Source organism: Drosophila subpulchrella, unplaced genomic scaffold, assembly GCF_014743375.2.
Source record: "Drosophila subpulchrella strain 33 F10 #4 breed RU33 unplaced genomic scaffold, RU_Dsub_v1.1 Primary Assembly Seq51, whole genome shotgun sequence".
NCBI lineage: Eukaryota > Metazoa > Arthropoda > Insecta > Diptera > Drosophilidae > Drosophila > Drosophila subpulchrella.
The window spans coordinates 528,219-540,759 of record NW_023665688.1 but is presented as its reverse complement, the minus strand read 5'-3'; the positions used below and the strand labels follow the sequence as shown (position 1 = coordinate 540,759).

Genomic DNA, 12,541 nt, shown 5'->3' with positions numbered 1-12,541 from the left:
TTGGCTTTGTAAATTTTGCTCATTGGAGGCAACATATGTCTGTCTTGCCCGAACTTATGTAAAATCGTATAGTCTGAGAAGAAATTTCTCTACTGAATTAGACGAACAATGGCGTGGAATAACCAAATAATGAAACCGTAATAGAAGAAGACATTGTCAAGATTATCAAATAACCAGCACTAAAACAACTTCGGTTCTGTAATACTATTTATATATAATTTATTTAAATTATAGAATTATATATTTTGTTGGGTGACGGTTTCGGGAAGGTATGTTTAATTTTTTTGGATCATTCATTGTAATCAATTGTACATTACTGCTTAATAAAATACATTTTCTTATCTCTAGTATATTTAGGGCTCTGTTTTTCCGTTTTCTTTTATTTTGGGATTCTTGCATTTAGAACCTGCACTTTTGTTTTTATACACAATTTAAAAAAAGTTTTTACGTAGTGTTTTTATTTGTTTTTGCCTATATTTTTATTTGCATATTTCTAAGCACTGTGTTTATTTTTTTGACGTTAAATATTACCAAGATTTTGTAATTCTTAATTGGTTTAACTTCCAAGTAGATAACTTTTTATTCAACTTAAAAATTATAAATTTAAAATTATTAGTTTTTCATTGTATTTCTAAGGTAAACTTATATTTATAGTGATCTTTTTTATTTTTTGTGATCGTTTTATCAACAGGTTTTTGTGTTTGTTTTATTTATATTAAAATTGGGGAAAATAAACAAGAAAATACAAAGAAATGATTTTTGGTCGCAACCTTAAGTAAAACGAAAATGTACAAAAGTAAAACGAGAGTTATCTTCGGTTAGGGAAGAAATAAAATAAAAAAAATAAAACTCTGCCTGCGCATTGTACGAAACTCGAAAGGCGAACACAGAAAGTAAATTACATCAACAAAAACTAAAAATAGCAGGTAAAGATAATTGTAAAATATGTTAAAATAATAGAAGAACGTTTAACGACCGTAAGAATGGGCTAATTGTACAAAAACAAATACATGTGTTGCTTTGTTTCCATTATTTATGCTTGATTCCTTTATCCGTTTTGTTTTGCTTTTGTAGTTTTTTTAATGTTTTACGTTTCGGGTTCGTAAGTTTAGCGATAATTGGTAAATATGTACTACGAAAACTTTCAAGTGACTTTACTAAACATTGTAAGTACCGTAAGTCGGGCTTCATCGAGTGTTTGGTTGTATATCTTGCATAAAACACAAGTCTGCTGTTGCTGAAAAATCTAAAATTGATCGGCCCGGAAATTCTTTCACTCCTTTAGCTTTTCTCTACCGTGCCGATTGCACCACCCTTTGCTTGCCCGACGTTGTGGATGTAGCGCTCATACTGTTAACGGATCCTGGTGTCCCAATAGCCACTGTCTTCGTGCATCGGATACATATATAGTCGTCATCCGCCTTGATTTGGTTCCGATTGAGGCCTACACAGTACATGTGGAACCATTCATTGCAGCCGCCGTCGCATTGCACCCAGTCCACCTCCCGTCCGGTGGGTTTATGACAATTCTCCGCCCGGCACTCCTCCTCATCGTCTTCCTGCGCGGCCTGCTGAGTCCGCTGCGCATGTTTCTTCTGCCCACCAGTTGAGCTATTGCCTCCTATGGCCGCTCCCTGGGCGCTGGAAGTATTACTGTTGATATTGGTGGCGCTATTGATATTGCTCATGCTGTTATTGTTGTTGTTAGCGCCTGTTGTAGTGGTACGCTTGCGCTTTTTGTGCGTCGAGCCTGGTGTGGGTGTGGTAGCCGCAGAATTGCCACATCCTGATCCTGTACTAGAGTTTGTATTTCCTCCGTTGGCCTGCTTATTCTCAGCATCGGCATCCGCGCACGGAGTTGCAGATGCTGCTGGCGATGCTTTGGCATCGCTCTTGCGACCTGCTGCCGCCGATCCCTTTTTTGCCGGAGTCTGCTTGGGCGTGTTTTGCTTTTTACGAGGCACAGCTGTGTTGCTGCTTGTGTCGTTGGAACGCCTCTTCTTGTTCCGCCCGCTGTTGCTCGCAGATGCTGTTACGCCAGCACTATTGCTGTTGCTATTGGGACTGTTTTGTACCAGCAGACTATCGTTCGAGTCTTCGCCACCGGATGTGGGGAGCGGATTTGAGTGCTGCTGACGATTGCGCTGCATGTGATGTGCCACACGCTCCATAGCCTCCGCCTGCAGCAAAGTGGGCGGCATTGTTTCTAAGATGCGCCACAGCTCAAGCGTCTCATCTAGGGATACCTCTAGCAGGTCGCCCTCCATCATCAGATCAAACAAATTTTCAATTTCACTGTCAGATAGCAGCTTAAGAAGATCGGAGTTGATGGTTAAGTTCGCGGCGGCGGTACGTGGCTCATCTTCATCATTGCTTAAGTTGTCCTCGACGATCCGAAGCCGACATTCGTCCTCATCGTCATCGTCGTCAGCATCAGAGTCTGTGGAACCACATGCTTCTTTCGCCAGACTGCCACGGCGACGTGGCTTCCGTGGACTGTTGATATTGCCAACCCCAGCTCCTCCGCCCTCTGAGCTCCGTTTCTGCTGTTGCTGAGACAGAATCGCATCTTGGGCCGCACTCACGTCGGGACTGCTAAGAGCTTTCCTCGCCCGATCCTGCCAATTCATAGCTCGCTCCGCCAGGCAGCGCAACGCTTCGTCCTCGGGCAGACGGATTGGCAGTTGCTGCAGCTGGACAAGCAGAGGAAGGATGTTCTCTAGTCGCGGTCTCTTTGAGCGCACACAACTGGGGCAGAGCCACTTCAGGCGATTAGTACCAGATGCCGATCCGCCGTTTAAAATCCCATTCTGATTCGTGGTTGTATGCGGTGGAACGCAATCCGCGTGAAACCAATCGCGACACAACTGACAGTTAAACATTATGCTCCTAAACTCGGACTTGCACAAGCAGAACATGTCGCGCAACGGGTTTTTGGTCATGTTTTGGCGCCGAAGTTCGCGCATATCTAGCAGCTCCTGCTCCTCCGCATGCTTAAAGCTGGCCACAATCTCCGCTGGATTTTTCTCTTTCAGGAAGTCATCCTGCAAGAAGAAATTATTACTAAAAGCTATAAGTAAAAATCAAAGAGAAGTGCGGTTTTTTACCTGAAAGCGTGGCTTGAGATCCGAATCAATAATAATAGGATTCGAACGGGGCATAAGAACCTCTAAAAGTGTATAGAACGTGCCTTTCTTAAGAAAAGCGCAGGCTGTGTTGTCCTTCCACTGGTGGGCACTACTAAGGTGGCCCTGCATTCGACTCAACTCCTCCAGCTGAATGGGTATGTTCATGCCGCGTTCAATCATCGCCTCGAGTGTGTGGCAATATGTGACGTGGTTGTTCTGCTGCAGCTGTTCGACGGCCCGCAGCCACTCCCTCGCCTTTCGAAGTGCATCTTTCAGCAGCCCGTGTGAGGGCACTTGACCGTTTACGTCGCCGGCTGATTTCAAAAACTGCTCTATTTCGTCTAATTCGTGCTGCTGGGTCAGTCGCTGGAAGTACTTGGCCGCCTGCGACTCCCAGGCTTCGATGTCTGCCCCAATCTGCTGTAACTTTCGCATCTCCCTGTCAATGAACGGATCGGTAGGGTCCAGGTCAGCAGCCGCCATGTGCAGGAGGTTCTTTACGTCTTGGTAGGTCAGCTTCGAGCTGGTCTCCCTCAATCCCTGCGAGCGCTTGTACCACTTGCACTGCTTTAGTCGCTTTTGTAGTAAGTCGAGTTGAAGCAATTCGATGCGCAAAGAGCTGCCTTCGTTTATCAACGTTTCTAGCTCACTCTCCTCCAAGGCTTCCAAAGTCAACTGCAGCTGGCTCTCGGACCGGTCCACAAACTGTTTCCCCAAAACAAGAAGCTCTCGCACCGATGCGCCTTCGTCAATGATGCAGCAGAGGTTATCGATTTCCTGAACGAACAGCTCAAGCTCCTCCATAGTAAGCTTGTACTGAGCAGCCTCTTGGTTATGGTCCGAGCGAGTTCGTACCTAAGGGTTCAATATCGGATTACACAATTTAAGGTTTGAATTTCATTATCATATTCAGTTAATTATCAGTCAGCTCAGTTATCAATTCGAAAAGAATTTATTCAAATTTTCTCCGACGATAGGAAGGAAGTACAACCCGCAACCAGAAAGAAGACCCCATCGGACAGTGTCGTGTGGATATATATAAGTTTATTTACACTAATAAATCTAAGCCAAAACAAGGAAGAACGCTATAGTCGAGTACCTCGACTATCAGATACCCGTTACTCAGCTAAAGGGACCAAAGGGAAATGGAGATATAAAAGCAGCAAAACGTGATTGAAATGCGCCACCTACCGGCGGTAGACAGATTTAAGCGTTATGGGCGTTAGAGTGGGCGTTTGTGGGCGTGGTATATTCGCGTAACGCTGCGTACAAGGCTACTGAATCTAAATCTGAGATACCAATTCTCTATCTTTAATAGTTTCCGAGATATCCACGTTCATACTTACGATTTTTTTTAAGTTTAAGGGCGGCTTGTAAGCGCTTAAGTGGGCGTGGCAAACTTTTTTTGGGTCAATCGATAGGTATTGATGAGAACAATACATTTCAGTTAAAATCTTTTTTCTAGCATCAAAACTGTAGGAGCCACAGTTTTGGGCGGTTTGTGGGCGTTAGAGTGGGCGTGACACGCTGCTGAAACAAACTTGCGCTGCGTAAGAAGCTCACGAATCTGCACGCCAAATCTCAATAGCCTAGTTCTTATAGTTTCCCAGATCTCAGCGTTCATCCGGACAGACGGACAGACGGACATGGCTAGATCGACTCGGCTAGTGATCCTCAATTGTTTCTCAAATAAAGAAGAGGAAACAATCTGGAAAATTTAGTAAATTGTGTTGGTAAATTAAAATTAAAAATGGCACCCGAAGGTTCTGCTAATTTTTCTGCAGATGACTTAGCCAGCAACTCAACAGCCAGCAATTCAACAGTGGAATTAATTAATAGATCAATTAATGTTCAATTGAGCGAAACGTGCAAGAGAATATGTGGGTTAAAAGAAAAGTTACCTAGAGACACAAACGCAGTGGAAGACTATAATTCAAAAAATCGGCCCAACTATAACATTTTACACAAGTGATAAAATCATTAACAAAAGTCACTGGGGAAGCAACACAATAAGTAGGTCGGAGGGAAGCTGCAGAAACTGCAATGAGTCTTTATAAAATGTTAGTCTTTTAAAAATTTTACGAAATAGTATCATGGGAGCTGCCCACGACGCTCTAAACAATCACGGCATCTTTTTAATTTTTCCAACAATTTTGTTTAAATTGGACTTTATTCTTTAGTCAGAATTAATTATCCTTAATCATGGTCGAATGACAGTTACTGAATACTACAACGAATTCAATAAGAAACAAACTTGCGCTGCGTAAGAAGCTCAGGAATCTGCACGCCAAATCTCAATAGCCTAGCTCTTATAGTTTCCGCTTGATCCTGATCAAGAATATATTCACTTAATAGGGTCGGAAACGCATCCTTCTGCCTGTTACATACTTTCCAACGAATCTAGTATACCCTTTTACTCTACGAGTAACGGGTATAATGAGAATTTGATCTTACTATCAATACCCATATACATTCCAAAAACTATTGAAATCGGACCAGTCCTTTAAGAGTTATAAGAAAATAAATTATCAATATGTTGCAAATTCACATGCATCAAATTAGCTGTTATAACTAATAAGCCACCTTCCCGCTACGTGGCGCTATAGGCTAGGTGACGGTAGGTGGCGCTATAGGCTAGGTGTGTTAGTAAAAAAAGCTGATTTGCTGCAAGCATATCTCCATTACTCTCGCTCTCCCTTTAGCTGAGTAATGGCCAAGGCCATCGACTATAGTGATTTCTTTGGTTTGGATTTGAAAATGTGGCCGCCAGATTAATCTACTATATAAAAATTAGTCAGGTTTTCTTCCTGACGCTATAACTCCAGAACGCACGAACCGATTTCCACGGTTTTGCATTCGTTGGAAAGGTCTCTGGCTCCGTGAGGTTTATAGAAAAGAAAATTCAGAGAAAATTTCAACACAAAAGCGGGAAAATAGTTTTTTACATACAGCGTCATCTCTGATACATAGCATGAACTACAAACCAATATTTTAAGTAGATGGCGCCGGTGCGTGATACATTGTTTGACAACTACTCATTGTTCTCTGCTCAGTTAATTTCATGTGACAAACCGGTACTCGATCAAGCTGTGACATAGCTTTGGCGTTAGCATCATCAGGAAATGCGGCGACTCTTCTATATGGCGGTCGTACTGCACATTCTGCGTTTAAGTTGCCACTCAATTTAAACAGAATTGATAATCCAACACGCAATATTTTATTTTATTATAAATAATCAATATTTTGCAAATTCAATCGAGATTGCACACCACATGCAGCAAATTAGCTGTTTTTACTAATAAGCCACCAACCCGCCGTCGATTTAGCCAGGTCCGTCTGTCTTTCTGTCCGTGTGAACGCTGATGAGATCTCGGTAACTACAAAAGCTAGAAAGTTGGGATTTTCCGTGTAGATTCTTGAGCTTCTTGCGCAGAGCAAGTTTGATTCAGCAGGATGCCATGCCCACTCTAACGTCCACAAAGCCCATAAGGCTAAATCCCGCCTAGCGCCCCAATTTTTTAATATTTTATAAATTTAAATGAGATACACTTAAGGGAGTAACGATTATCTGATAGTCGATGGCATGACTATAATGTTCTCTCTTGTTTTCTAGATATAACTTTTACTTTCACCTTCGCTTTAAAAAAATCTGAGTGCAATGAAAAGGAATAACAATACCTTTCAATTGGTATATCACTCATTTCAATAGTACTATCGTAGCAGATTTTTAACTTTGCGGGTATATACATATAGCAATCTCCTTCGTCACTACGTGTGCTGCGGTCCACAGAGGTAATGACGAAGCACCCAAAAAGAGTGCACGAAGGCGGCCATTTTTTTTTCTTTAAGTAACAAAAACTTTTTTTAAATATTCCAAAAAGGAGTTAGGATTGTCTTTTGGCACATTTTATAGGTTTGATTTTGTGCCTTGAAGTTTTCAACCGATATACAGACAATTAACACATAGTCCATTATAAGCATAATTTTCATTAACCAAAAAAATTAATCGTTTCCGCTCAAAAATGTCTGTTTTTAAACCCTGCGTAATGTAGTTGCCATCAGGACGACAGGTGTTTACGTTTGGTAAATTCTTTTGGTTTATTTTGTACCAACTTATTTAAAATGTACACTAACATAAAGGGTACAATATACAAAAAATTTAAATACCTTTCGTAATATCTAGCACAAATAAAGTACTCTTACAATTAAATAGAAAAAGTGTACTAACCTTATTGATACCCAACTGTTGTATGACTGTGACACATTTTTCCGCCTCGACAGTCGCTGCATTAAGACGATCGATCAGCAGCGAAGAAGGAAACTTCTTGGTCTCGGCCTCTTTGCACAATTCCTGCAGCTCTTGTAGTGTGACTGAGGTGGGCGTATGTGCATCGACAATGTCACGGCAACGAGAAAGCCACCGCTCGAAGCTGTGCGCCTTTACCTTTAGTTTCTGCAGCATGAGCGGCATCTCGTCCAATGTGTAACGATATATTAGAGTGTGTTTCTCCGGAGCACAGCCACATAGTACTGTATAGTGGCGTAGACAAACAATGAGCTTGTCATTGCACTCACAGGATACCGCAGACAGGAAGCATGTAGTGTTGCACTCCTGGCAATGGCGCTCGTCGTCGTTTACTAGCTCAAAAGCGCGACGTTCTGCTCGTGTGACGCCCCACTCTAATAGTGATTTCCGCAGTTTCTTTTCCGTGTCCACCATTTCGGCCATGTCAATATAGCAGGCGGTAGCGATCCCGAAAGTAAGCTTCGCTGGCTCCAGGGCCATCTTGCAAACGAGCTCGTCGTGCGAGAAGACACAGAAGCGGCGAAGCATCGAATAGTGGTTAACACACTCACGCCCCATCTTCAGCCAATCGGCGGGCGCAAAGTTGACGGCTTCGGCAAAGTTATAGCCCTGGTTAAAACCTGCGTGATAGGCCCGGGGAAAAGTGATCACAAACTCACCGGCATGCTGATCGGTGCGGAACACCGGCACGCGGTTATTCATCAGGATGTTGGGATTCATGATGGTCACCAACTGGTGAAGCAGATCTGGCTGCGATGAAAAAAGTTCAGGGGCTGCCTGCTTCATAGTCTCTTCAAACTGCTCTGCACAGGACCCCGGAACACCATACCAAGTTTTTGGTTCTCCCCAATGAAGATAGTTGATCGAGTAGCTCCAGTGGTCTTCGTTATGCCAGCAGAAGGCGGCGAAACACATGCCCACGTACATCCACGGTGCATTCATGCCGCTTATGTCAGCGTTGATATGGCCCAGAATGGAATCCTCCAGCAACGGCAAATTGTTGAGGTTCCAGCTTGATTCCGCATACTCCTGGTCGCCAGGCAGAAGATATAAAGAGCTCTTGGTGGGAAACCCTGAGCCGTGATCCATTGTGTGCAAGTCCGCCCCATACTCGACAGTAACGTCTTCGTCTATGGAAGATACGATGCGCCAAAACTCGCGCTCAACCATCTCGGTGGGCACCAAGTGCACCGGCTTGCGGAAGTATTCCTGCTTGAATTGATCAGCCATTTGTCCAAACTGCTGGAGAGTATATTCCCTCTCTGCCTGCTCAAAGCCGAATGCCTCCTGCGGCTTGCTAACCTCCTCGACAACGCAGCGCGGGCATAGCCATTCGCCTGGATCGGATAAAGAATGTCAATTGGAATTAGTAACATATACACAAGCAGAATTAGAACAACCTTGTTTCCCAAACTTCAGATAATGGCTAATCACTGACCTAATAAAAATAGATAATATTTGGGTTGATTACACTCCCAAAACAACCAAAAATTTAGGAGATATAGGCATTTATGTTCTTCAATTCATATAGCCTGGCACAACGTATTTTAATGCGGTTTAATAGATAACAAAAAATGTATTCTTTCCAAATTTCTTACTCATATTACTGTGGAAAATCTGCTGTGATGGTCCGATAATAACGAATGATACACCAATCGAAAGTGATAGACCAATTAAAAGTTTAAATTGGTTTGGGAGAAAGAGCGGCGAAAGTGAAAAAGTATAAAATAAAAAAATTAAGAGCTGTTGTCGTCGAATAACACCTCATTTGTTAAAATCCGATGCATCCTCAAAAGAAAGATTTTGGGGGTCTTTTTAAAATGAATTTGTTTGTCCCTTTGTGTGTGGGTTTGGTTTTAGGGTCTTTCGGACTTTAGTATAAGAAGCTTGAAAAAGAAAACTTTTGTTCTACCACTTTTGGGAAAACCCGCTAGTTTGGCGGTAAATCGGTCGCTGAAAAGGTAATTAAGTATAGTAATTCCACTGCCCTTTTTGAAACTGTTTAGATACAACATTACAAATTATAGATCAAAGATTTTTTATAGACTTTTTTGCTAGTTTCTCAAAACAGTTTCGAACCATTTCTATTTATACCTGACACTCATAAAGTCAAAAAGTATACTTTATTTGTCCGACAGGTAGAAGGAAGCGTTTCCGACCATATAAAGTATATATATTTTTGATCAGGATCACTAGCCGACGATTTAGCCATGTCCGTCTGTATGTCCGTCCGTATAAACGCTGTGATCTCGAAAACTTCAAAAGCTAGAAAGTTGGGATTATGTACGCAGACTCAAGAGCCTATTACGCAGCGCAAGTTTGTTTCAGCAGGGCGCCACGCCCACTCTAACGCCCAATTTCTTAATATTTTTGAATAATTAAAATGAGGTTTTGTTCTTGTTATCAGTACCCATCTACATGCCATTGAAATCGAAATATTCATTAAAAAGTTATAACCAAGCAATAGTGAATATATTGCAAATTCAATCGGATTGCACACCACATGCAGTAAATCAGCTGTTTTCACTAATACGCCACCAAACCGCTAGGGGCGCTATGGCCTAGTTGGTGTTATGAGCTAGGCGGCGCTAGCTGCAAGCAAGCAAATCTCCATCCCTCTCGCACTCTCTTTAGCTGAGTAACGGGTATTTGATATTTGATGGACTATAGCGTGCTCTTTTGTTAAATTTCAAATAATATATTTCTTGACATTCCTCAACTTTTGATATTTAACAATTTTTGTGATAAAAATTAGAGTTCGGTAGATATCAAACAAAAAGCACTGCAACCTGTTTAAATTCAGTAAATAACGAAATGTCATTCATGAAATGAACAAAAATCAATTTGATTGGAAAAAATTCTTATATAATATTTCAAGTAAGCCGAAGAGCTGTTGTTTTTTGGCCCTCAATATTAATTAACTTTTGGTATTTCAAACAAAAACAAGAAAGGAAGTTAACTTCGGCAAGCCGAAGTTTGTATACCCTTGCAGTTGTAATTATTAAATGTAATTAAATTAAAATACAAATAATGATATTCCCAGTAGTATAAGACAATATGTCAAAAAGCACCGAAGCTATAATTTGTTTCATATTGTTTTACCACCAATTTTCCGATCGTTCCCATGGCAGCTATATGATATAGTCGTCCGATTTTGATAAAATTTAATTTGAAATTCAGAACTAATTAAAAAATATTATTTCCAAGCGTAGGAGGTTATATGTTAAAAAACACCAAAGAAATATTAAAAAAAAATTTTTTTTTTCCGATTATTCTTATGGAAGCTATAAGATATAGTAGACCGATCCGGCTGGTTCCGACTTATATACTACCTGCAAAAGATATAAGACTTTTGGGAAAGTTTCAGCCCGATAGCTTTAAAACTGAGAGACTAGTTTGCGTAGAAACGGACGGACAGACGGACATGGCTAGATCGACTCGTCTAGTCATGCTGATCAAGAATATATATACTTTATGGGGTCGGAAACGTCTCCTTCACTGCGTTGCAAACTTCTGACTGAAATCAATATACCCTCTGCAAGGGTATAAAAATCAACTACGCCTGAAAATGCTTCTAGCGACTCATGCGATATGGAAATTAATTGAAATACCAATTGTCGCGGAACGGATTAGTTTATCGATAGTCAGATAAGTTTGATTTTAGAGCCACCAGTGTTAGTATATTCTCGTGTGAAATGTTTAAAATTCTTAGGATTGGTCATACTGAATCGGCTTAGGTTTAACCGATGTTTACCGCTTCGGATCACTCCGATTGCGCTATCCCATAGAAAGGGAAGGGAAACTGCGGTACGTAAGATAAATTGTGTATTTTAAGTTAAGGTAACTGATGTACATTTATAGAATAAAACAACTCTTATTGCGTTCATCGATTGTTTGCTTGTTGTTGAAGGCATTACCCCGGGATAGCAAAGTCGGCGTCGGACACCAATCACCCTTACTAACCTAGATTAATGCTTAAAATAAATCAATGGAACATAAAAGGCTACAAGAATAATTACCAAGAACTCCAAATACTCCTCAAACAATATAACCCACATATAATTGCCCTACAAGAAACCCATATATCACACAGAATCTCTACCTACTCCTGTAAACTTTACACTTTTCTGCAGCCACAATACTAATGCATTTGGAGGCACAGCGATACTGTTGCATAATTCTATCTCCCACACGCAACACCAACTGGTCCCAGAGTTTGAAGCTATTGCCATTCTGATAAATTCCAAAACAAAATTTACACTAATATCCACATACATCTCTCCCAAGAAACAATTTCGCACAAACAACCTCCAAAACGTCTTTCCCCAACAAACGTACCCACTATAGTCCTAGGTGATTTCAACAGCTGGCACCCATATTGGGGTTCCCCAGAGCCAACTCTAGAGGCAACATTGTTGCCAAATTCATAGACCGATCAGACCATATACTCCTTAACGACAAGTCTTCAACACACCACTCACAACACATTTACACACATAGGCCTCTCTCTTGCCACTGCAGACACAGCACCTGAAATAACGTGGAGAGTGATCGATGACCTTCACGGAAGCGATCATTTTCCTATCCTTATTTCTATGTTCCGGAACACTTCCTCTCCATCCTTTCTCTCCAAACCATCCTTTAACCTGAACAAAGCAGTCTGGACACTATTTTCCAACATCATTACGCAACTCAGCTCATCTACACAACCTTGTAACAGCAACGTTAATAAAGAAGCTGCAAAAATTATAAAAACACTTTTACAATCTGCTCATATAGCATTCCACAAAACACAACCTTTTCCTTTAAACACACAGTTTCCTGGTGGAATCAGGAACTTACATTGCTAAAAAACACAAAAAACAATAAATTTAAACTTCTAAAACTAAACATAAACACAAGAAACATTTTAGAATTTTTAGAAGAAAAAAGCAAACGCCATATTTAGAAGAGCTATTAAAAAAGCAAAAAAACAGCATTATACAATTTTACGTCTGATATCAAACCCAACTCCGACCCGTCGAGAATGCGAGCCAACTTAAAACGTTTATGCGGCCTTCACCCAACAAAACATATACATGCTTTATGTATACAAGACACTTACACT

The 12,541-nt window shown here is 41.1% G+C and overlaps 1 protein-coding gene across 1 annotated transcript in view; it reads right to left on the bottom strand.

Annotated features, from left to right (window-relative positions):
• Nucleotides 1–241: 241 nt before the first annotated feature.
• LOC119562484 (lysine-specific demethylase lid) overlaps nucleotides 242–12,541 on the bottom strand; it is a 44,895-nt gene continuing 32,595 nt past the window's right edge. Inside the window, exons 3-5 of the mRNA XM_037875685.1 lie at nucleotides 7,357–8,771; nucleotides 3,108–3,983; nucleotides 242–3,044 (exon numbers count right to left, since the gene is read on the bottom strand). Coding sequence (XP_037731613.1) covers nucleotides 1,293–3,044; nucleotides 3,108–3,983; nucleotides 7,357–8,771 — 4,043 coding nt within the window. The 3' untranslated portion in view covers nucleotides 242–1,292. The remainder of the gene's footprint in view (nucleotides 3,045–3,107; nucleotides 3,984–7,356; nucleotides 8,772–12,541) is intronic.